A 26,344-nucleotide genomic window follows, 5' to 3' on the forward strand; every position below is an offset into this window, starting at 1 on the left:
AGGACGGGAACAATGGGGCTCACCCAGTCGCTGAATTCAACGGGTGAGATGATGCCCTCTCTCAGCAAACTGTCCAATTTGCTTTCAATTTTCTCCCGCATCACATACGTCACAGCTCTGGCTTTGTGGTGCACTGGTCTGGCATCCGGGGTGATGCGAATCACTACTTTGGTACCTTTGAACGTACCGACGTCAGGTTGGAATAGCGACTCAAATTGCTGTCGGACCTGTGAGCATGAACTTCACTCCACAGATGACACTGCGTGCACATCACCCCATTTCCAGTTCATCTCAGCTAACCAGCTCCTCCCCAACAGAGCCGGACCATTGCTAAGAACAATCCAGAGCGGCAGCCGGTTCACTGATCCATTGTGTGTGACAGCCAACATTGCACTGCCTAGAACTGGAATGATTTATTTGATGTACATCCGTAATTGAGTCTCAATGCGGTCTAGATTGGGTCTGCTGGCCATAGCTTTTCGAATTGTTGAACGCTCATGAGCGACTGGCTGGCCCCCGTGTCCAGCTCCATGCGTACCGGGATGCCGTTTAATAGGACCTTCATCATCATAGGTGGCATTTTGGTATATGAGCTGTGAATGTTTGCCACATGAACCCGCTGAACTTCAGCATCCTCAGAGACCCCTCTTCTGGTCCATCCGCCTCGTAAATTAGCCTGGTTGCAGGCTTCCTGCACATTCTGGCTAAATGGCCAGTGAGGTTACAATTTCTGCAGGCGAACTGTTGAAACCTGCAAGTCCTGGCAGCATGTTTGCCCCCACGCCTCCAGCATGAACTGAGATTGCCATTGTTGTGAACAAAAGAGCTGTTACCAGGCAATCCTCGCTGATTGTCCCTTTGACTGCTCTTGAGCACCCTGTTAGTGGGTGTCAATGGCCCCATCCCGGAACGCATTGTCCACTGGGATGGCGTAAATGTCCGTTCAGCCTGCCATTGTCTGTGTTGAAAACCTGTTCTGGGGTCTATTGTTGCCTGGGGTGTGTCGAACTGCCCTTGCCTGCCTGCTGGGCTCTGAGTCGCATTTATGATATTGACCACCGGATCCATCGCCACGTTGGAGTCAGGGTTGCACGCGTATATTATCTTGGTTTTCTCCTCCCCCGCCATAAAAATCTGAGCCAGCAACGCCGCCGCTTCCAAGGTCAAGTCCTTGGTCTCGATTAACTTTCTGAAAATCCCGGCATGACCGATGCCCTCAATAAAGAAATCCCTTAGCATCTCCAACCTGCAGGTGTCTGTGAACTTACAGAGGCTGGCCAAGTGCCGGAGGTCCACAACGAAATCCGGTATGCTCTGTCCTTCCCGACGTCGGTGGGTATAAAATCTGTGTCGGGCCATGTGTATGCTGCTCGCCGGTTTGAGGTGCTCATTGATTAGCTTGCTGAGCTCTTCAAAGGTTTTGTCTGCCGGCTTTTCGGGTGCTCGCAGGTCTTTCATGAGCGCGTAAGTCTTCGATCCACAGCTGGTCAGTAGATGAGCCCTTCGCTTGTCGGCCGCTGCATCTCCCAGCCAGTACTTCGTGACAAAGCTCTGCTGAAGCCTCTCAATGAAATCGTCCCAGTCCTCACCAACACAGTACCGTTCCTCTGTGCTACCGGTGGCCATTATCGTGAGTCGTTGATTCCAATTTCTCATCGCCACTGTAAAGTCCTTACACAATACCACAAATCCACACGAGGCACATTCTATGGACAAGGTCACTCTGTGACCTGAACCTTTATTCACAGGACCAAGAAGTGATGACCTTGCATGGGACATCCCTTTATATACCTGGATGACCAGGTGAGGAGTGTCTTCCACAAGTTTGCCCCCTGTGGTCAGTGTGTGCATTTCTCAAGTATATTTACAGTATTGCAGTGTTGTTACATGAAGGTTACATACATGACAGAATCCATGATCAGATTAGCCATGATCTTATTGAATGGCGGAGCAGGCTCGAGGGGTCAAATGGCCTACTCCTGTTCCTATTTCTTATGTTCTTATTAAGGGGGCCGAAATTGGTGGACTTACCGTCCCCAGCCGCCGAGTTTTCTGGGCGGTCTCCCCTCCGAGCGAGTTTGGTGGAGGCCTCCCGCTGGCGGGGAGGGAAGACCACTGGGGACCGCGTGCTGATGTCCGCAGGCGCATGTAAGTGTCCTCCCGCCCGCCGAGCTGCCAGTCTGGTCCAGGTGGTCCTCCGCTGCAGCAGGGGGAAAGACTGCCACGTGGAGGCAGGTCTAACCTCAATGGTAAGTGTGAAGACCTGCAAAAAAAAGGTTAGCGCACTTTTCTTTATTTTTATTACAGCGATTCAAGTGGATGGGGTTCCCTGAAGGATTTCTACCTTTTTTTTTTCATGTTTTGAACATTTTTTATTGAATCAGTTCCCCCTTCTCTGGGCCCGACTGAATCCTCGGTGGAATTTTGCCGAGGATTGCATTTGCCGCTGAGAATGGGAGCTACCGCCCGCTGCCGCCCAGATTCAGGGCGTAAGTTGCATTTTTGCCACCAGGTGGTCTTTCCGGGATTTTTTCATGAAACTTCCGCCCAAAGTACCGTCAGGATCTCAGCGGTCCTTTGGGCGGCACCTGGGCAGAACTTAGCTTCCACCAAATTCGGTGCCAAAGGGTTTAGCATCTTGGAAAGTGATTAAATCCCCAGGCCTGGTCAAAATGTATCCCGGGCTGTTAAGAGAAGCAAGAGAGGAAATAGCAGAGGCTCTGGCCATCATTTTCCAATCCTCTCTGTCCACAGGTGTGGTGCTGGAGGACTGCTAACTTGTATCGTTGTTTAAAAAGGGAGGAAAAGATAGACCGAGTAATTACAGGCCAGTCAGCCTAACCTCAGTGGGGGGCAAATGATTGGAAAAAATTCTGAGGGACAGGATAAATCTCCGTTTAGAAAGACACGGATTAATCAAGGACAGTCAGCAAGGAGTTGTTAAGGGAGGGTCGTGTCTGACTAACTTGATTGAATTTTTTGAGGAAAGAAAGAAGGAAAGACTTGCATTCATATAGCGCCTTTCACAGCCAAAGCGCTTTACAGCCAATGAAGTACTTTTGGAGTGTAGTCACTGTTGTAATGTGGGAAACACAGCAGCCAACATGCACACAGCAAACTCCCACAAACAGCAATGTGATAATGATCAGATAAACTGTTTTTGTTATGTTGATTGAGGGAGAACTCCCCCGTTCTTCTTCGAAATAGTGTAATGAGATCTTCTCATCCACCTGAGAGGGCAGATGGGCCTCAATTTAACATCTCATCTGAAAGATGGCACCTCCGACAAAGCAGCACTCCCACAGCACTGCATTGGAGTTTCAGCCTAGATTTTATGTGCTTAAGTTCCTGGAGCGAGACTTAAACCCAGAACCTTCTGAGAAGGTAACAAGGAGGGTCGATGAGGGAAGTGCGTTTGATGTAGTCGATATGGATTTTAGCAAGGCTTTTGATTAGGTCCCACAGCAGACTGGTTACGGTAGTAAAAGCCCATGGGATCCAGGGAAAAGTGGCAAGTTGGATCCAAAATTGACTCAGAGGCAGGAAGCAAAGGGTAATGATCGATGGATAGAAACATAGAAACATTGAAAATAGGTGCAGGAGTAGGCCATCCGGTCCTTCAAGCCTGCACCACCATTCAATAAGATCATGGCTGATCATTCCTTCAGTACCCCGTTCTTGCTTTCTCTCCATACCCCTTGATCCCTTTAGCCGCAAGGGCCATATCTCACTCCCTCTTGACTATACCTAATGAACTGACATCAACAACTCTCTGTGGTAGGGAATTCCACAGGTTAAAACTAGAAGTTTCTCCTCATCTCAGTCCTAAATAGCTTACCTCTTATCCTAAGACTATGTCCCCTGGTTCTGGACTTCCCCAACATCGGAAACATTCTTCCTGTATCTAACCTGTCCCGTCCCGTCAGAATTTTATATGTTTCTATGAGATCCCCTCTCATCCTTCTAAACTCCAGTGAATACAGGCCCAGTCGATCAAGTCTCTCCTCATATGTCAGTCCTGCCATCCCAGGAATCAGTCTGGTGAACCTTCGCTGCACTCCCTCAATAGCAAGAATGTCCTTCCTCAGATTAGGAGACCAAAACTGAACACAATATTCCAGGTGAGGCCTCACCAAGGCCCTGTACAACTACAGTAAGACTTCCCTGCTCCTATACTCAAATCCCCTTGCTATGAAGGTCAACATACCATTTGCCTTCTTCACCGCCTGCTGTACCTGCATGCCAACTTTCAATGACTGATGAATCATGACACCCATGACATATCACTGCACCTCCCCTTTTCCTAATCTGCCGCCATTCAGATAATATTCTGCCTTCATGTTTTTGCCCCCAAAGTGGATAACCTCACATTTATCCACATTATACTGCATCTGCCATGCATTTGCCCACTCACCTAACCTGTCTAAGTCACCCTGCAGCCTCTTAGCGGCCTCCTCACAGCTCACACCGCCACCCAGTTTAGTGTCATCTGCAAACTTGGAGATATTACACTCAATTCCATCATCCAAATCATTAATATATATTGTAAAGAGCTGGGGTCCCAGCACTGAGCCCTGCGGCACTCCACTAGTCACTGCCTGCCATTCTGAAAAGGACCCATTTATCCCGACTCTCTGCTTCCTGTCTGCCAACCAGTTCTCTATCCACATCAGTACATTACCCTCAGTACCATGTGCTTTGATTTTGCACAACAAACTCTTGTGTGGGACCTTGTCAAACGCCTTTTGAAAGTCCAAATACACCACATCCACTGGTTCTCCCCTGTCCACTATATTAGTTACATCCTCAAAAAATTCCAGAAGATTTGTCAAGCATGATTTCCCTTTCATAAATCCATGCTGACTTGGACCAATTCTATCACTGCTTTCCAAATGTGCTGCTATTTCATCCTTATTGATTGATTCCAACATTTTCCACACTACTGATGTCAAGCTAACTGGTCTATAATTACCCCTTTTCTCTCTCCCTCCTTTTTTAAAAAGTAGTGTTACATTAGCAACTCTCCAGTCCATAGGAACTGATCCAGAATCGATAGACTGTTGAAAAATGATCACCAATGCATCCACTATTTTTGTGACTGGAGGCTGTTTCCAGTGGGGTTCCGCAGGGCTCAGTACTAGGTCCCTTGCTCTTTGTGGTATATATCAATGATTTAGAGTTGAATGCAAGGGGTATGATAAAGAAGTTTGCAGATGATACAAAAATTGGACGTGTGATTGGTGTTGAAGAAGAAAGCTGTATACTGCAGGAAGACATCAATGGACTGGTCAGGTGGGCAGAACAGTAGCAAATGGAATTTAATCCAGAGAAGTGTGAGGTAATGCATTTGGGGAGGGCTAACCAGGAAAGGGAATGCATAATAAATGGTAAGACACTGAGAAGTTTAGAGGAACAGAGGGACCTTGGAGTGCAGGTTCACAGATCCCTGAAGGTAGCATGATAGGTAGATAAGGTGGTTAAGAAGGCATATGGGATACTTGCCTTTATTAGCTGAGGCATAGAATATAAGAGCAGGGAGGTTATGCTTCAACTATATAAAACACTGGTTAGGCCACAGCTGGAGTAGTGCATGCAGTTCCGGACACCACATTACAGGAAAGATGTGATTGCACTGGAGAGGTTACAGAGGAGGTTTACAAGGATGTTGCCTGGACTGGAAAACTTTAGCTATGAGGAAAGATTCGATAGGCTGGGGTTGTTTTCTTTGGAACAGAGGAGGCTGAGGGGAGACTAAATTGAGGTGCATAAAATTATGAGGGGCCTGGATAGAATAGGTAGGAAGGACCTATTTCCCTTAGCAGAGGGATCAATAACCAGGGGGAATAGATTTAAAGTGGTAGGTGATTTAGAGGGGATTTGAGGAGAAAGTTTTTCACCCAGATGGTGGTGGTCTGGAACTCACTACCTGAAAGGGTGGTAGAGGCAGAAGCCCTCAAAGCATTAAGTAAGTACTTGGATATGCACTTGAAGTGCCGTAACCTAGAGGGCTACGGACCGAGAGCTGGAGAGTGGGATTAAGCTGGATGGCTCTTTGTCGGCCGGCGCGGACACAATGGGCTGAATGGCCTCCTTCTATGCTGTAAATTTCTATGACTCTTGGCTTATCTGTATCTTAACCCCATCTACTCACCTTGGTTCTGTAACCAGAGGGCACAGCAGAGACCGGAGTATGTAGTGGGCATCGGCAATATTCTTATTTAAGTTCGTACAGTTCCTTTCTTCTTTTGGTAATGGTTTAGTTCTTTATTAGTTGAGTTGACTTTTGAGTAAATTGAATCAGCTTTTTACCAGAGGCGCCAAGAGGCAACGCTGTGTCGGGTAACGCCACCCGCGTGGGATGTCATCCAGCGTGCAACGCCTCTTTAACGCCTCTGTCGTGACATTTGCTTTGCACGGCTGCAGGCGGCCGCACAGCCAGGAATGAGTGATGGTAAAAGAGCGTATCGCCCAGAAAGGAAGGCAAGTTTTTCTCTTTACTTATTTCTGCATGTTTTCATTAGTTATAAGAGTGGGGAAGTCTGTGTGTGAGGATCGGAGAAGGTTTAGTTCGTTTTTTTTCTTCCCGTTTTTCTTCGAGCGTGGCGGCAGCCTCCCATCGGGAAATTCAGTCGGCCTCCTGAGCTCCCACCCGAGGAAGAGTGTGCAACACCACTTTTTGACACTGCTCTCTCATCTTTGGGTGTAAAAATGGAATTTCGGACTTCGAGGCTGTGCCTAACGCCCGGTGCTAAAATCAACACTCAGGCTGTGACACCGCCTCAAAAACGGCGGGACCGATTTTGAGCCCCCCAGTGTCATAAAATGCGTTCTCTACCTCAGCCCAAAGAAGAAAGGACTATGCCTCAATGCACCCAGTGCATGGAACATGAAGTATCACCTTGTTGGATCCAAACACATTTGTCACCCTCCTATTTATGGATGATATTATCTGTCGGATTCCCCAAGTTTTAGCATTTATATTCTATCTTGTCTGCATAATGTTGCCTGAATTCTCTATTTACCTTCTTTCATTCCTTGTTACCTCTAGACATGACTATTCCAACATACTCCTGGCCGGCTTCCCACATTTTACCCTCCGCAAACATGAGGTCACCCAAAACTCGGCTGCCCGTGTCCTAACTCGCACCAAGTCCCACTCGCGCATCACCCCTGTGCTCACTGCCCTACATTGGCTTTTGATTAAGCAACGTCTTGATTTTAAAATTCTCGCTCCTCCCTATCTCTGTAATCTGCTCCAGCCCCACAACCCCCGAGATATCTGCGCTCCTCTAATTCTGGTCTCCTGAGCATCCCCGATTTCATTTGCCCCAGCATTGGTGGCCGTGTCTTCAGCTGCCAAGGTCCTAAGCTCTGGAACTCCCTCCCTAAACCTCTCTGCCTCTCTAACTCTTTCCTTCTTTAAGGCGCTCCTTAAAGGATAAGGGGTAAGCCATATAGGACCGAGATGAGGAGAAACTTTTTCACCCAGAAAATTGTGAACCTGTGGAATTCTCTACCGCAGAAAGTTGTTGATTCCAGTTTGTTGGATATATTCAAAAGGGAGTTAGATGTGGCCCTTACGGCTAAAGGGATCAGGAGGTATGGAGAGAAGGCAGGAATGGGGTACTGAAGTTGCATGACCAGCCATGATCATATTGAATGGTGGTGCAGGCTCGAAGGACCGAATGGCCTGCTCCTGCACCTATTTTCTATGTTAAGACCTACCTCTTTGACCAAGCTTTTAGTCATCTGCCCTGATATCTCCTTATGTGCCTCGGTATCCAATTTTGTTTTGTAACGCTCCTGTGAAGCGCCTTGGGACGTTTTATTATATTAAAGGCGCTAGATAAATACAAGTTGCTATTGTTTTAAAATCTACCTCACAACTATTCCAAGACTCACATTTATGCTTTTGTAAAATCAGATGTTAAGATCTCAGGCTCAGCACAGCCCTTCCCTCGAAGTATTACTTGACAAGACAACAAAAATGCACAGTTCAGCTATGACACTTTTGGTCCAGCAGAAGCAGTTAACCAGTATGAAACCATTGTGAATCCATGGATTATGTTTTTATGGAGGTTCCTGCTGATATGGGGGAAGGTTACCTCTGTGTCCTGTGTGTAATGAAACTGTAAATCCCCTCTTTATATACAATTTTATTATACAGAGCGCTCAGAGGAAACCATCCCCTGTTTTAATTCTGTGGTTTCACTTGGCAGGATTTTGGCGATGTTCAAGCAGTCACAAGTATCACCATCGCGTGAGTCCACCGCTGCATGATCATACTGTCTCATCATGAGAAATCAGCGTGAACGGTGTATTTGTGTTATAGGTGGGCCGTCCTTAGGGACAGATGGGAATCATTGTTGCGAACCAAGTCATGCAGCGCACTCACCCTCTCGTAGAAACATTTCTCACCTCTTGCTGGCACAGTCATTGAGAGCAACAATCAGAAAGTATAGACAGCAGTGGATGAATCAAAATCCCTTTGTACACTTCCCTCGGTAAAAGGTGACTGAATGAAGGTGGCTCATAAAAAAATAAGTTGTTACAGAGCACATGGAACACATTTACACTTTGTTAAATAGCAACAGCCTGAAGAGGAATGCTCTCAAATGCTTCCATTGTACAAAATAGTCACTTATTTTTATATTCATTATCCATATTAAAAGGAGGAAAGTCGCAAATTGCTCTCTCCTCCACTTCCATACCTGAATTTACTGCTGACTGTGAATAACTAGCCTTCGGTAGTGCTTAATTTTTTGCAACTGTATGCAGTCCTACTGTGCTAAAAGCTGTTCATTTCCGCAGTCTTTACTTCCATGTCTGATGCATCCTTTGTAGATAAGTAGTTTGTAACCAACACCATATGCTTGGTAATACTACAGCTGCCCCTGCTGTGTGATAAGCAGTTTGGATGAAATTTTTTGCCTGTTTAACAAATATTTAGTGCCATTGACATTACCTCTGTCTGTTTGTCTTAAGCTCTTCTCTGCTGTCTAATTGCAAAACTTCAGAAACCAGCAGTCTCAGATTGATGAAAGGTGCGATAAAGTCCTCCCCGTCAACCCCTCCGCATGCCTCACTCCCTTTTTTTTATATTAGTAACTGTTTGCAGATTTCCTCTCCTGAGGGTGCTGATCCACATTGGGGTACAGTCCCACTGGTGCCGACAATCCTGCAACACTCACTGTGGAGGCTCTTTCTTCACCTGTGAGCCCACACAGTGAGTGTTGGCACATTATTCGGCTGTGGAGGGCACCCTGTCCTCAGCCAGCCTCCACTTAACAGCCGGGGCCACTGCATAACGATCAGGAGCAGGAGCCCTTGCCCGTTTTGCCTCTCACTAGCCCAGTGTTGGTGAGGGCAAATGCAGCAACCCTACTGATATACTGGCCGAGAACCAACTGACCTAGCATGGACCAGAGATGAAAGCGGAGCCCATCCCATCTGTGTAAGCTCAGTAGTACGCTATGCATTGCGTTTACTGCCTCAAATTAGAATGCACCCCTCCCCTGGCTTCTCTGACTCCACCTTTTAGCGACTGCAGATAACCCCTAACCCCTAGTTCAAGTATCATCTCTCAAATTCTGGCACCCCTATCATTTCTGTCCTTGCTCAGCGACATTGGCTCTCTACTTAAGGAGTTTTCTCCAACCCTACGTCTTATGCCGCAGCCTTCATTCCTCTAACTCCGGGTCCTGGTTTGTCCCGTGCCATCCTCCTGTACAGCACGGACACGATGGGCCGAATAGCATCCTTCCGTGCTATAAATTTCTATGATTCTATGATTCACCATCAGAGGCCAAACTTAGAAATTATGAGGCAGCTTTAATGATACCAAACTGGAAAAGGGCCTTGAAATACTGCGTGCCAGGCTTTTACGCCCCCCCGCCACTCCATCCCTCGCCCGTTAAGATCGGCAGGGCATCCGTGTCCCCGAAATTTTCAGGGTGCATCGCTCGCTACCAGGCTTGTGCCCTCCCAACGCCCCCACCCACCCTGCCCCCGGAAAAATAGAGGCCTGCTTATAGGTCTCGCATTCATTAAACATTGCTCTATCTGCCTTATAACAGAGATATTTACCTGTTTAAAATATCAGACAGAGGAAGTATTGAACGATCATACACACACAAATACCACAAAGGATAATTTTAGGCTCGGGCCTTGTGTGTTTGCTTTTTGTTTTGTTGCCATGGTGATTTGACATCGCAGACCAGCTGCTCCATAGTAGTCACTTCAGTTTAATGTTTAAGAACTACTTAAGCCCCAGTCTGCATTGCATCTGGGCTGTTATTAACTTCTGAGTCTTTGTTGACTCTGTTCAGATTTAAATGAAAGTGAAGTTTGGCACAGCTGTGCTCTTGTCCTAAAATTAATCCTTCACTGCCACTCAATTTTGTTTTATAGTGTAATTGGGATTTTTCCCTTTGGGTACACTGTCTTCACTATAACAGGAGTCGGAAACTATTCATCTCCTCACAATTCATGTTGTGGAAAGCATAGTGGCGCCAACCAAGCTTTACATTGACTTTTGTTCAACTCTTTCCATTCAAACTTGTATGTCTTGCTTTTGCAAATTGGGACTTTGCTCAGCTTAGTATCTTCACCAAGTATGTTTTACAGCAATACAAATTGCCTTTAAATTTCAAACTTGCCTATAAATTTAATTTTAAGATGTTCATCTTTTAAGGTTTGGTTTCAGACAGATTAACCAGGTTCCGGAGTCATAATGATGAAGGGTAGCTTGTAAACCAGACACCTTTGGTCAGTTTTCAGCAGTAAAATATCTTTAAGAGCGAGGTCATGATGAACCTCCCTGAACTGACACTCATCTCAAAAGTTGTTTGACTGACCTACTAATTGCACAGGTCAGAGGAGATAGGTCGTCATCCAATTTCCCTCCCTGCATCCCATGAAACCAGCAGATGCCTGGTTCTGCAGCCATGCTTATACCTTATACTTCATTTGAAGTGCTACTTGAGCCAGCAGTCAGAGCGCCTCCATTCACACAACCTAAATCTAGTCACGTTTCATTCAACAACAACAACTTGCATTTATGTAGCACCCTTAACATAGTAAAGCGTCCCAAAACGCTTCACAGGAATGTTATCAAACAAAGATTTGACACCGAATGAGGAGATATTAGGGCAAATGTCAAAAGCTTAGAAAGAAAGACTTGCATTTATATAGCACCTTTCACGACCACCGGACTTCCCAAAGCGCTTTACTGCCAATGAAGTACTTTTGAAGTGTAGTCACTGTTGTAATGTAGGAAAAGCTTGGTCAAAGAGGTAGGTTTTAAGGAGCCGCTTAAAGGAGGAAAGGGAGGCACAGAGACGGAGAGGAGCTTTTGCCCTAATAATCTTTGTGGTTCGCCTTGCTGAAGGACTTGCTGTTTCTGGAAGACAGATCTGATGAACCATTCTTTGTTAACCACAGGTTGGTTACAGAGCTCATTATGTGCTTTATTCAAAAGTCTGATCAGTTCCAGCAAGTTCATGTGCAAGGTTGGAAGTCAAAATCCAACTTGGAATGAAGTCATCACAAGTTTGTAAGGAACTAATGGTGAAATAATATTTAAGCTTGTATGTTATATATTTCTGTAAGGGGATTGGCTTTTTTCCCAATGTTCTCCTTTGTCCTGGGAAAACAATAGCTGATGTTGTTATTGCATCCAGGTAAATGCATTGGGACTGCTATCATTGGTGTCACAATTGCAGTATGTATTTAATGAACCTTCAAATCCTCACTTTTTTTATTCGTTCCTGGGATGTGAGTGTCGCTGCCAAGGCCGGCATTTATTGCCCATCCCTAATTGCCCGTGAGAAGGTGGTGGCGTCTTCTTGAACCACTGCAGTCCGTGTGGTGAATGTACTCCCACGTGCTGTTAAGGAGGGAGTTCCAGGATTTTGACCCAGCGACGATGAAGGAACAGCGATATATTTCCAAGTCAGGATGGCGTGTGACTTGAAGGTAGTGGTGTTCCCATGCACCTGCTGCCCTTATCCTTCTAGGTGGTAGAGGTGACGGGTTTGGGAGGTGCTGTCGAAGAAGCCTTGGATAGTTGCTGCAGTGCATCTTGTAGATGGTGCACCGGTGGTGGAGGGAGTGAATGTTTAAGGTGGTGGATGACGTCCCAGTCAAGCAGGCTACTTTGACCTGGAGTCTACATCTCTCTAATTTGTAACATTACTTTGACATGGCTCTTGGTCCCCCTTCCAATAATTCAAGGCTAAGAGATAATCCAGTTCCTCATCTTAATATCACTCTAAAATCTGAGTGCATGAGCAGGTTTAGGAGAGAATCAGGACTTGATCCAGAATCTGATTTGCCCTCCTTCCCTGTGGGGAAGTGTCCTGCCTCAGGAGCTCATAGTATATGAATCACAGTTAAATCCCCACGTTGCACTACTGCAGGTGCAGCACATGAGCACCCCAACTCAATGTATCCCAGGTTACACCACGTATTTCCCTGTTATATAACAACAACAGCTTCAATTACGTTGCCAAATTCCATCCTACAATTGTGCTGACGAACTAATCTGATTTCCGATTTGGAGCCTTCCATTTAATACTTTTCTTCATCATCCTCACTGCTGCACTATCATAACGTTTCCATTTTCTACCTACTCATCTTGAAACCTTCCAGAATTTAAACCAACTGATAAGAATTGTGAAGAAAAATGGGGCATTTTGAATTGGAACAGAGAAGGACCATGGGGGATGTAACAAAGGTTTTCAGAATTATGAAAGACTTTGAGAGGGTAAACAGTAAAAGTTTGCTTCCACTATTTGGCAAATTGGTAACAAGGAGGCATATGGCCTAGAAATTCAGGTTGTTTGCGCCTCCCGTTGGTAATGGAGCGCAAGACTTTTTGCCCGGGCGTGACGCCACTAATGAGTCCCACTAAATCCCACGGGAGTTTAGCAGCGATGGTAACCCATAGCGCCCTGCACCACTCCGCTGGGGACGACAACGTCATCATTGTGCACAGCAGCCCGTTAGTGCCCCAAACCCTAAATTGGGGATGCCAGCGATTGCTTCAGGTGGGCGCTTACAGGACATCTGGCCATTCACAGGCCGCAAGTTAAAGGGGAGGTATGGACCATTAAAAAAATTTGCCAATATTGCACGGCACGGCATCCCCGGTGGTCCAGGGAGGCCCGGTTCAACCCTGCAGAGATTGCAGCTCGGGCCCTTCCCTTTAATTAAGTGGAAAGCCCCTCCTACGCGGCAGCACTACACAGCTCAGTGTGTAACGCTGCGCCCCGCTCCCGATGTGTCTGCCCCGCTACCGCCCCAGAAAGGAAATGGAGCATGTTATTTTGCACTCCACTTCCTTTTGGGGGCGGAACCCCGAATGTAGCGAGCTGTGGGGATCTCCAGCATCTGGGGCAAAATGTCCCGCCTCCCTCATGTTGCGTCCCCCAAAACGGGGTGCAACAGAATTTCCCCCACTCATAGACTCATGATTGTGACTTGAAGAATGAAGGGGATAGTGAAAGGATTTCTTTACACACACAGGGTGATTAGAAAATGAAATGTTTTACCACAAATGACTATTGAAGCAAAGGCAAACACAATTTAAAATGGATTTGGATGAGTAATTGAAAAGGAAGAAGATAAAAGTATAAGGGGAGAAAAGTTAGGAACTGGGTTTTCAGAAGACAGCTCCAATTGAAGACAGGAACAGCGTAGGTTCACTGGGCTGAATGGCCTATTTCTGAGCTATGATTCTGTGACAGAGCAGTAACATTTGATACATTTTCCTTCAAAAATTATGAACTGAACCACAATGAAACCATAATAAGAACATAAGAATTAGGAGCAGGAGTCGTCCATTCGGCCCCTCGAGCCTGCTCCGCCATTCAATAAGATCATGGCTGATCTTCTACCTCAACTCCCATATCCCTTGATTCCTTTAATAGTCAAAAATCTATCAATCTCTGTCTTGAATATACTCAAAGACTGAGCCTCCACAGCCTTCTGGGGTGGAGAATTCCAAAGATTCACCACCCTCTGAGTGAAGACATTTCTCCTCATCTCAGTTCTAAATGGCCGACCTCTTATTCTGAGACTGTGACCCCTGGTTCTATACCCTTGAGCCAGGGGAACATCCTCTCTGCATCTACCCTGTCAAGCCCTGTAAGAATGTTGTATGTTTCAATGAGATCACCTCTCATTCTTCGAAAGTCGAGAGAATATCAGCCGAGTTTACTCAATCCCACTTCGTAAGACAATCCCCCCCATCCCAGGAATCAGTCTGGTGAACCTTCGTTGCACTCCCTCTATGGTAAGTATATCCTTCCTTAGGAGAGGAGTCCAAAACTGTACACAATACTCCAGGTGTGGTCTCACCAGGGCCCTGTATAATTACAGGCAGACATCTTTACTCTTATACTCAAATCCTCTTGTAATAAAGGCCAACATACCATTTACTTTCTTAATTGCTTGCTGTACCTGCATGTTAACTTTCAGTGATTCATGTACAAGGACACTCTCAAGGTCCCTCTCAACATCATCTTCATTTCATTCATCGCCAACCCTCGAAATCTGGGAGTGGGAACAAATCTTCTCCTGGGATTTTAGAAGTTTGAATAATTGACTAACATCAAGGGGTGGAAATTCAGTTTATACCACCACCCGTTACCGTAAGTGAGGCGGCTAACTGGAGGCAACGACCTACCATCGACGGTAAGCAGTGTTCACATCCTGGCTGAAATTGAATCGGCTCTTTGGCAGAGGCGTCAAGAGGCAATGCTGTGCCGACTAACACCATCCGCGTGGTGACGTCATCCAGCGTGCAATGCCTCTTTGACGCCTCTCTCGCGATATTTGCTTTGTACGGCTGCTGTACCGGCAGGCGCCATACAGCCTGAAAAAAATGGTGAGTAAACAGCGGAACTTGGGCAGGATCGCCCAGAGAGCAAGATAAGTTTTTATTCTTTATTTATTTGTTCATTTTTTCATTAGTTGTAACAGTAGGGAAGATTGTGTGTGGGTCGGAGAAGTTTGAGGTTTTTTTTTCTTCCCGTTTCCCAACGAGCATGGTGGCAGCCTCCCGAAGCGAAATTTAGTTGGCCTCCTTAGCTCCCGCCTGAGGATGAGTGTCCAACGCCACTTTTTAGTGCTGCTCTCTCAACTTTGCGCGTAAAAACTGAATTTGGCAATTGGAGCCTGCACCTAACGCCCGGCGGTAAAATCAGCACTCAGGCAGTGATACCACCTCAAAAAAGGCAGGACCGAATTTTGACCCCCAAGTGCGACTAGCTGCGCTCCCTGGTCTCTGTATTTAATTGAAAATGGGTGCAATAAAGGCAGGAGGCGAAAGATATTGGGGCAACTAACATATTTGTCTTCTTTCCTTTGTGCAGGGAAGTGATGATGGCGATGTGGACAAGAACAAATGCTGCACTCTCTGTAATATGTCATTTACCTCAGCAGTGGTGGCACAGTCACATTATCAAGGCAAAATTCATGCCAAAAGGCTAAGACTATTGCTGGGAGAGGAACCGCCTTTGGGAACAGGTGGGCTCTTCATATTGTACTTTGACCTAGTATGGAGCAAGAGGGGGAACCGAACCCCAATAGCAATTGAGCCTATAGCACGGTATGCTGGTTGGTATGTGCTTTCAACTCAAACACAGTTCAATTGGCGAAAGAGTTGGAAGCCACGTGGTTTGGCAGGGATCTAAAATTGAGTAGAAGAAATAATCTGAAAATGGCTATGGAAGAATAAATGTAAACAAAAGCTGGTCAAGGAACCAGAAGCTAAAATGCCAAATCAGAGTTCCAGCCGCTGGTATAAAGAGTGGGACGCAATTCCACCTCTGCTTTCCCACGAGCAATGATTTGCGATCTCAGCTATGTCACACCAGAATCAAGCAGAATCCAAGTGCTTCTCTGTGGGATCGAAGTGAAATGAAAGACAAGTTGCCAGAGGTCACTCTTGGCCACTTTCTCGTGGCTATTTTCATGCAATCTTAGCAGAGGAGCGAAAGTGAAAAACCTGTGTGCTCACTCCGCTGGGGAACAGTTTGTGGCCTTGGCAAGACAAAGCACCACTCATTAGAAAAAGGGATTCAATTATTCATTCATTCTTATTTTGGCTAACTTGTATTTGCCCTTCGGATAGATTGCTTTTTCAAATGATCGATACAACGCAGCATAGATTATTTGCAATTTCCAGTGGTTTTTAAGTCTTTCTCTACATGCATTAAAAGGCATGCTGAATCAGCATTTTCAGGGAAAAGATTTGAGTAATTTTCCCACTCTGGTCTTTTAATCAGGCTTAGTGGATTGTCAGTCTATTTTAATTATTGTTTTATAAACTTTCATTTCAGGCCGGCTCCGTCACCAGCTGCTTGTGCACTGCAGCTACGTTCTGCTTCTATATAAATAATAACTTCATGGTGGGGCAGGCAATAATCAAGGAAATAATGGAGGCATGTGAAAAAGGAACGGCAGTAATCATGGGGGATTTTAACCTACATATCGATTAGTCAAATCAAATCGCACGGGGTAGCCTGGAGGAGGAATTCATAGAATTCATAGGGATCGTTTCTTAGAACAGTATGTTACAGAACCTACAAGGGAGCAAGCTATCTTAGATCTGGTCCTGTGAAATGAGACAGGAATAATAAATGATCTCCTAGTAAAAGATCTTCTCGGAATGAGTGATCACAGTATGGCTGAATTTGTAATACAGATTGAGGGTGAGGAAGTAGTGTCTCAAACGAGCGTACTATGCTTAAACAAAGGAGACTACAGTGGGATGAGGGCAGAGTTGGCTAAAGTAGACTGGGAACACAGACTAAACGGTGGCACAATTGAGGAACAGTGGAGGACTTTTAAGGAGCTCTTTCATAGTGCTCAACAAAAATATATTCCAGTGAAAAAGAAGGGCAGTAAGAGAAGGGATAACCAGCCATGGATAACCAAGGAAATAAAGGAGAGTATCAAATTAAAAACCAATGCTTATAAGGTGGCCAAGGTTAGTGGGAAACTAGAAGATTGGGAACATTTTAAACAACAGCAAAGAATGACTAAGAAAGCAATAAAGAAAGGAAAGATAGATTACGAAGGTAAACTTGCACAAAACGAAAAAACAGATAGTAAAAGCTTTTACAGATATATAAAACGGAAAAGAGTGACTAAAGTAAATGTTGGTCCCTTAGAAGATGAGAAGGGGAATTTAATAATGGGAAATGTGGAAATGGCTGAGACCTTAAATAATTATTTTGCTTCGGTCTTCACAGTGGAAGACACAAAAACCATGTCAAAAATTGCTGGTCACAGTAATGTGAGAAGGGAGGACCTTGAGACAATCACTATCACTAGGGGGGTAGTGCTGGACAGGCTAATGGGACTCAAGGTAGACAAGTCCCCTGGTCCTGATGAAATGCATCCCAGGGTATTAAAAGAGATGGCGGAAGTTATAGCAGATGCATTCGTTATAATCTACCAAAATTCTCTGGACTCTGGGGAGGTACCAGCAGATTGGAAAGCAGCTAATGTAACGCCTCTGTTTAAAAAAGGGGGCAGACAAAAGGCAGGTAACTATAGGCCGGTTAGTTTAACATCTGTAGTGGGGAAAATGCTTGAAACTATCATTAAGGAAGAAATAGCGGGACATCTAGATAGGAATAGTGCAATCAAGCAAACGCAACATGGATTCATGAAGGGGAAATCATGTTTAACTAATTTACTGGAATTCTTTGAGGATATAACGAGCATGGTGGATAGAGGTGTACCGATGGATGTGGTGTATTTAGATTTCCAAAAGGCATTCGATAAGGTGCCACACAAAAGGTTACTGCAGAAGATAAAGGTACGTGGAGTCAGAGGAAATGTATTAGCATGGATAGAGAATTGGCTGGCTAACAGAAAGCAGAGAGTCGGGATAAATGGGTCCTTTTTGGGTTGGAAATCGGTGGTTAGTGGTGTGCCACAGGGATTGGTGCTGGGACCACAACTGTTTACAATATACATAGATGACCTGGAAGAGGGGACAGAGTGAAGTGTAACAAAATTTGCAGATGACACAAAGATTAGTGGGAAAGCGGGTTGTGTAGAGGACACAGAGAGGCTGCAAAGAGATTAAGATAGGTTAAGCGAATGGGCTAAGGTTTGGCAGATGGAATACAATGTCGGAAAGTGTGAGGTCATCCACCTTGGGAAAAAAAACAGTAAAAGGGAATATTATTTGAATGGGGAGAAATTACAACATGCTGCGGTGCAGAGGGACCTGGGGGTCCTTGTGCATGAATGCCAAAAAGTTAGTTTGCAGGTGCAGCAGGTAATCAGGAAGGCGAATGGAATGTTGGCCTTCATTGCGAGAGGGATGGAGTACAAAAGCAGGGAGGTCCTGCTGCAACAGTATAGGGTATTGGTGAGTCCGCACCTGGAGTACTGCGTGCAGTTTTGGTCACCTTACTTAAGGAAGGATATACTAGCTTTGGAGGGGGTACAGAGACGATTCACTAGGCTGATTCCAGAGATGAGGGGGTTACCTTATGATGATAGATTGAGTAGACTGGGTCTTTACTCGTTGGAGTTCAGAAGGATGAGGGGTGATCTTATAGAAACATTTAAAATAATGAAAGGGATAGACAAGATAGAGGCCGAGAGGTTGTTTCCACTGGTCGGGGAGACTAGAACTAGGGGGCACAGCCTCAAAATACGGGGGAGCCAATTTAAAACCGAGTTGAGAAGGAATTTCTTCTCCCAGAGGGTTGTGAATCTGTGGAATTCTCTGTCCAAGGAAGCAGTTGAGGCTAGCTCATTGAATGTATTCAAGTCACAGATAGATAGATTTTTAACCAATAAGGGAATTAACGGTTATGGGGAGAGGGCGGGTAAGTGGAGCTGAGTCCACGGCCAGATCAGCCATGATCTTGTTGAATGGCGGAGCAGGCTCGAGGGGCTAGATGGCCTACACCTGTTCCTAATTCTTATGTTCTTATGTTCTTATAGTATGACCACTTCTTTCATCCGGTGTAAGCTTTAGCGTTCCTTGAGCAGAGAAGGCTAAGGGGAGATTCGATAGAGATGTTTAAAATCACAAAGGGTTTAGAGTAAATAAAGAGAAACTGTCCCCATTGGCTGAAGGGTCGATAACAAGAGGGCGCAGATTTAAGGTGATTAGCAAAACAACCAGAGGCGACATGAAGACAAACCTTTTTACGCAGCGAGTGGTTAGGATCTGGAATGCACCACCTGATAGAGTAGAGGATATAGATTCAATTGCAACCTTCAAAAGGGAATTGGATAAATACTTGAAGGAGAAAAAATTGCAGGGATATGAGGAAAAAGCGGGGGAGTGAGACTCACTGGATTGCTCGTTGAACGAGCCAGCACAGATTCGATGGGCCGAAGGGCCTCCTCCCGCGCTGTACTCTTCTATAAGCATACGCCTGATTTTATGGCGTACTTTTGGGGTTGGTCCAGTGCCTAATTGACGTCAAAATATTAGCATTTTTTCACCAAGAGCAGCGTGGTTTTCAGATACTAGCTGCAGACATTTAGCCAGCTGAATGCACTCGTGCAAAACACGACCGTGCTGGTTTGCATATGCATGCTTCTGGCCGAGAACTCTGGCACTGGCAGTACGTATTGGAAGTAACGGAGAAGAAATCATGGAGAACAATCTGGGTTTTCCAGATATGTATTCCCACAGGTTAAAGTCCCCCATCAGGAGCACAATTTCACATAACTGGCCCTTAGAACCGCAACCAAAACAACAAAACAGCTCACAGATTTCGGAACGGTTGGACTGACGGGAGACCATGTGGTTGGATACATTTTCCAGATGTGACTTAAGATGAGTTAAGATTGTGGGTGTTACTAACGTGTTGGCAATATAGGCGCAAGGATGTCAACTTCAATTCCCGCTCCGGGATCTTGGAGGAGAGGAAAGGGAGATAAAAGCCCTGATTTTAACCGGGTGGGTGGTGAGGTGAGAAATTCATCTGCTGCTGTTGAACTTATGCCTGGACTAATTTAGCGCCTAGGACTCATTAATACGGCATCGGTCCATCTCTGGAATGGGCGGGAAGTGACTGCTGGCCTATGGAGAATCGGGCGGCCCATGGGCACCTGTTGGGATGAGGTCTGTTTGGCGGAAAGGGGTTCCAGGAGGGGAGGTGGAGGAGTCCGGGGTAGGGGAGGACTAACCTTTCCTTGTAGGGCCCGGAGGACTTCTGTTCCACCTGGCTCCGCAAAGAAAAGTAAAACAACTTCACCTTTCAGGGCCTCATCACGTCCCGATCCTATTCTCACTGGCTTCAACCTGGCAGGAACAGCCACAGATGCTTCCTCACTCAGGCCTGGGTTAAAATTACAGCCAGGACATGGGTGATGTCATCACGTGCTAATCTGCATATTTAAAGACGAACCCCGCCAGCTTCAGGTGTGTGCTTTTGCTGCCTGCTCAGAAGAGCAGGTTAAAATCAGGCAAGGCCCGAAGCTGGCGGGAAATCAGTGAGTAGGGCATTTTAACTGCCCACCTGACCATTTTCCACCAAGTGGGATACGTCAAAATTCTCCTTAAGTGTCCGTGAAGAAATCCGAGCGACTAAAACAAGTTTGATGAAAGTTTAGTAGCTGAGATTGTTTATGCTCTTCAGCAGATCAGGAAACTATCCAACAGTTATCTCGACCTGTCAGTTGGATGTGAAAATCTATTGTGGTTCTCCTTTTTACGCTGAGTTCCAAAGTTGCTCTTTTTTTTAAGAATAAATTAACAAATATTCCCTTCAGTGCTATTAATGCACTCAGTGTGAGCAATCAAGCAAAGAATGTAATGTTGGCAAGTATAGCTCGTCCTAAAGTGTTTCATGTCTTCTTTCCCATCAAACATCAATAATTTTAAGATACACAAACACAGTTTGGAGTCACGGTTAAGGTCACCTTTCCACCATGTCTGAATATGGTGTCCAAGATACCCACCCATCCGATGATGTTATGACAACTTTACAATTGCTATTCTATCATGTACAAACCTTGGAAACAGTGACAAGATATGGTCAATATCTACAGTGAGATAGTTTGGGTCAAGCGGACTGAAGGATAGTGTTCACTGGAAACGCCATCTGATCAAAGGTGGGAGAACTTTCAGACTTATTCAATTCATGTTTAGATAAAGTTCACTATCCAGCTTTGTGCATACTCACACCGTGCTGGTTGTTGTGAAGTTACCTTCTCAATTTTTTTTTGTGGGGAGGTTAATTACTGCCTATGATGTTCAGTACAAACTGGCCTCATAATTCCTTTCTAATTTTGTTTTAGAACTGCAAAATGGCTCCATTATTACACCTGACTGTGAATCATACGACAGTATTATCCTCAGAAAATGCTGGATATAATCAGCATTATATTCTCTGGAGAGAGAAACACAGTTAATGTTTCAGACCTTTCATCAGAACTCAAAAAGTTAGAGATGTAACAGGTAACAGGTTCAAAAGAGAGTTATATGTGGCCATTACGGCTAAAGGGATCAAGGGATATGGAGAGAAAGCAGGAATGGGGTACTGAAGTTGCATGATCAGTCATGATCATATTGAATGGTGGTGCAGGCTCGAAGGGCCGAATGGCCTACTCCTGCACCTATTTTCTATGTTTCTATGCTTTAAGCAAGTACAGAAGCAGGGAGAGGGGGAGGGGAGGAAAGAACAAAAGGGAAGGTCTGTGATGGGGTATTTATTGTGATAGGCAGGAGAGATTAAAAGACAAAAGGGATGATGGTGTAAGGCAAAGGGAGGATTGGTAAAGGGACAAGTAAAGAGACAAAAGATGAGTCTATAAGAACATAAGAAATAGGAGCAAGGGTAGACCATACCCCTGCTCCGCTATTTAATACGATCATTGCTGATCCGATCATGGACTCAGGTCCACTTCCCTGCCCGCTCTCCATAACCCCTTATTCCCTTATCCTTTAAGAAACTGTCTATTTCTGTCTCAAATTTATTCAGTGTCCCAGCTTCCACAGCTCTCTGAGGCAGCGAATTCCACAGATCCACAACCCTCAGAGAAGAAATTTCTCATCTCAGTTTTAAATGGGCGGCCCCTTATTCTAAGATTATGCCCTCTAGTTTTAGTCTACCTTATCAGTGGAAACATCCTCTCCGCATCCATCCTGTTATAAGCGGTTCTGATCCTAGCCCAATTGCTAGACGGATAGTTCGAATCGCCCCTGCCTTACGAAAGTTCTATACCCAGTGATTATTATTCAGAGTGTAAATGGAATAAGTCACAGACAGGAATGCTTCGGTGAAAAATCGTACCTATATTTATTTGGTCTAACATACACTGGCTAAAACATGCCCTACTAAACAAAATCACTGTCTCTGTAGAGAATAAGATCCAGGTTACAAACAACATACATACAGTACAGAACTGAGGGCTTGTAACATTCAGTAATTCACTTGTTGCTATGGTAGATTCTAACTCCACCCCAACCAACGAATTATCCAGTCGCATAAGCCCCTTCGCCTGGCTAAACTAAACGAAGCTTCCTCCCAAGAATAGCCCCGAAAAAGCTTCACTTCTGAGAAAAACCCTGAGCCTTACACCTCACCCAGGCCACCTCTGGTTACTGGCTTGGGACACTCGCGACCATGCTCACCACCACACTCAACTCAGCTGTGGGTAGTCGCTGCCTGGAGACCGTACCCTGTGAGGGGGATGCGGTTCTCAGTCTCAGTGGCTTCTTCTGCGGAACTGCAGCTTCCTCCTCTGGTACTTCTTGTTACGTCGATCTTGATGGAGCGGGAGCGAGAGAATGGTGGAGAATATTTTTATAGGAGTCTTGCTAACCATATCTTTCCCACTAATCTTTAATATCCTTTTGTTTCTAAGCACTCCGGTGCTTAGTCAATGATGGGCCATCATCAGACCCATTGTATTCCGTGATTGGACTAATGGCCCTGAGTCTGGGACATATCTCGGTCTTTGTGATGGGAAAGAACTGGCTCCTCTTTGGCTGGCCAGGCTAGTGGGTTCATTGTTCTGCTTCTCTTCTGAGATGGAGGTGAGAAGTGCTTTTGCATTAGAGTGGCTTTCTAATCGGGTTACTGGCTTCAAGTTACCGAGTGCCTCAGATTCCTGAGCCCCTTTGCAAAGGCCCCCTTCCTTTTGCTAGGACTGGCAGGCGAACCCGTACATCCTGGATTTTGTCACAGCCAACCGCGATGCGGTACCCAGAGTTTTAACAAACCAGCTTTTTCACGTATCTGCACAGGGTGATCCCATCACAGGGAAAATACCCTCAGAAAAAAAATCATAAAGTCCACGAAATATTCTTGACTGAGTCTGATATGTCTTTACTATTCAGTATAAATGCACACGAGGCCCATACTTGAGAGAAGGTCACTCTGTGACCAGTTACCTTTATTACCAAGACCACAAGTGATGAAGGTGGGTTGAGCCTCCCCTTTTATACCTTCAAGTCCAGGTTAGGAGTGTCTCCCACAAGTTCGCCCCTTGTAGTCAATGTTCTCAAAGTGTACAATTTAGGTCAGCTTATACATGGGTTACAATGATAGTTGAATACATGACATCACCTCCCCTGCAAAGTCTTTTGGGATCACAGGTTAAGTCTCGCTGGTGGTTTACGCTCCCTTGTAGAGCGCCTGAGTTGGGGCTCCGGTTGTTGAGCGCTGGCCTGAGTGTCTGCTGTTTGTGGTGCCTCAGGCCTGTCCGGACTGCCCACAGTGACTGGGCTCTCCTCCATTTGGTTCCGGTGTTCGGTCACCTGTGGTGGAGTAAACTCTACGCCGTGTTCTTCCTCTGCTTCTTCTATGGGGTTGGTGAACCTTTTAGTTTGATCCATGTGTTTGCGGCAGATTTGTCCATTGGTAAGTTTAACTGCCAAAACCCTATTCCCCTCTTTGGCAATCACAGTGCCTGCAAGCCATTTGGCATTTGGGCCCTGCAGCGTAATTAAGGACAAAAACAAGGTCATTGACATCAATACATCATGCCCTCGCATTCCTGTCATGGTAGTCACATTATGACTGACGCCACTCTCTCAACAATTTCTTTCATGGTAGGGTGTATAAAGGATAATCTGGTTTTGAGCGTCCTTTTCATTAGCAGCTCTGCAGGTGGAATCCCTGTGAGCGAGTGTGGTCGGGATCTATTGGCCAACAGGAGGCGTGATAAGCGACTTTGTAGGGAACCCCCTTGGATCCTGAGCATCCCCTGTTTGATTATCTGCACTGCTCGTTCCGCCTGGTCGTTTGAGGCCGGCTTGAACGGTGCCGCTCTGACATGGTTGATTCCATTGCCTGCCTGCCTGGAATTCAGTGCTTGTGAAGCATCGGCAATTGTCGCTGACCAAGACATCCGGTCGACCATGGGCGGCGAACATTGTCTGTAGACTTTCTACCATGGCAGAGGATGTGCTTGAATTTAAAATGGCACACTCAATCCATTTGGAGTAGGCGTCTACTACAACCAAAAACATTTTTCCCATGATAGGACCTGCGTAGTCCACATGAATGCTTGGCGGGCCAGGACCAGGGTCTAAGGGGGAAATCCCTGGGTGCATTGTCCAGCTGAGCACACTTATTACATCTGTGAACACAAAGTTCCAGGTCTGCATTTATCCCTGGCCACCAAACGTGTGACCTGGCAATTGCCTTCATCATGACAATGCCCGGGTGCTAATTGAGAAGTTCTCTAATAAACACCTCTCTGCCCATCTGGGGCATGACTACTCGGTTTCCCCACTGTAGGCAATCGACCTGAATCGAGAGTTCATGCTTGCGCCTATGGAATGGTTTAAATTCCTCAGGGCATGCCCCGCACATGACTGCCCAGTCCCCATTCAGGGCACATTCTTAATTAAAGACAGTAGTGGGTCTTTATTTGTCCAGACTTTTAATCTGACGGGCTGTCACGGGTGAGCCTTCGCTTTCGAAAGCTTCAACAGCCATGACCATCTCAGCATCATGCTCAGTTGCCCCCTCAGTGATGGCTAGTGGGAGCCTGCTGAGTGCATCGGCGCAGTTTTCAGTGCCCGGTCTGTGCCGAGGTGTGTAGTCATAGGCGGCTAACGTAAGCGCCCGCCTCTGTATGCGGGCCGATGCATTCGCATTTATGGCCTTCTTGTCAACCAAAAGGGACGCTAGAGGTTTGTCATCTGTCTCCAGTTCAAATTTCCTGCCAAACAGGTACTGGTGCATTTTTTTTGTTGCACATACACATGCTAACGCTTCCTTTTCTACCATCCCGTAGCCCCTTTCTGCCTGGGAAAGACTTCTAGAGGCATAAGCTACCGGCTGTAACTGACCATTGGCATTCACATGCTGCAACACACACCCGACCCCATGGAACGACGCATCGCACGTTAACACAAGTTTCTTACATGGGTCATATAACATTAACAGCTGGAGCATAACAAATTGCGTGCTCTATCAAAAGTCCTTTCCTGGCTGTTCCCCCAGACCCATTCGCGACCTTTGCGTAGGAGCACGTGTAGCGGCTCTAGCAGCGTGCTCAATTTGGGAAGAAAGTTACCAAAATAGATCAGGAGCTCCAGGAACGAACGCAGCTCCGTCGTGTTACGGGGTCCGGGTGCTCTCTGGATCGCTTCCGTTTTGGACGCAGTGGGTCTGATCCCGTCTGCTGCTATCCTCCTCCCCAGGAATTCAACCTCTGGAGCTAAGAAGACGCACTTTGCCTTTTTCAGTCGCAGACCTACCCGGTCCAGTCTGCGTAGCACCTCCTCCAGGTTGTGGAGGTGTTCTTCAGTATCGTAACCCGGGATGAGGATGTTGTCTTAAAAAACCACCGTCCTTGGAATCGACTTGAGGAGGCTTTCCATATTTCGCTGAAAGATCGCAGCGGCCGAACAAATCCCGAACGAACATCTGTTATACTCAAGCAACCCCTTGTGTGCCGTGATGGTGGTCAGCTTCTTCGACTCACTCGCCAGCTCCTGGGTCATGTAAGCTGAGGTCAGGTCCAATTTTGAAAAAAGTTTGCCACCGGATAGCGTCGCAAAGAGGTCCTCCGCTCTCAGTAGCGGGTACTGGTCTTAGAGTGACACCCGATTGATGGTGGCCTTGTAATCACCACATATCCTGACCGACCCATCCGCCTTGAGCACCGGCACGATCGGGCTCGCCTAGTCACTGAATTCGACTGGCGAGGTGATGCCTTCCCTCAGCAGGCGGTCCAATTCGCATTCTATCTTTTCCCGCATCACGTACGGCACCGCTCTGGCCTTGTGGTGTACTGGCCTGGCGTCCGGGTTTATGTGAATCACTACCTTGGCCCCCATGAAAGTGCCGATGCCGGGTTGAAATAATGAGTCAAATTTGTCCAGGACCTGTGA

The 26,344-nt window shown here is 46.1% G+C and overlaps 1 protein-coding gene across 1 annotated transcript in view; it reads left to right on the top strand.

Annotated features, from left to right (window-relative positions):
* LOC139234625 (zinc finger matrin-type protein 4-like) overlaps positions 1-26,344 on the top strand; it is a 248,056-nt gene that overhangs the window by 150,777 nt on the left and 70,935 nt on the right. The window contains exon 4 of the mRNA XM_070865312.1: positions 15,378-15,531. Within this exon, the coding sequence (XP_070721413.1) occupies positions 15,378-15,531 (154 nt within the window). The remainder of the gene's footprint in view (positions 1-15,377; positions 15,532-26,344) is intronic.

Source organism: Pristiophorus japonicus, chromosome 22 (genome assembly GCF_044704955.1).
Source record: "Pristiophorus japonicus isolate sPriJap1 chromosome 22, sPriJap1.hap1, whole genome shotgun sequence".
NCBI lineage: Eukaryota > Metazoa > Chordata > Chondrichthyes > Pristiophoridae > Pristiophorus > Pristiophorus japonicus.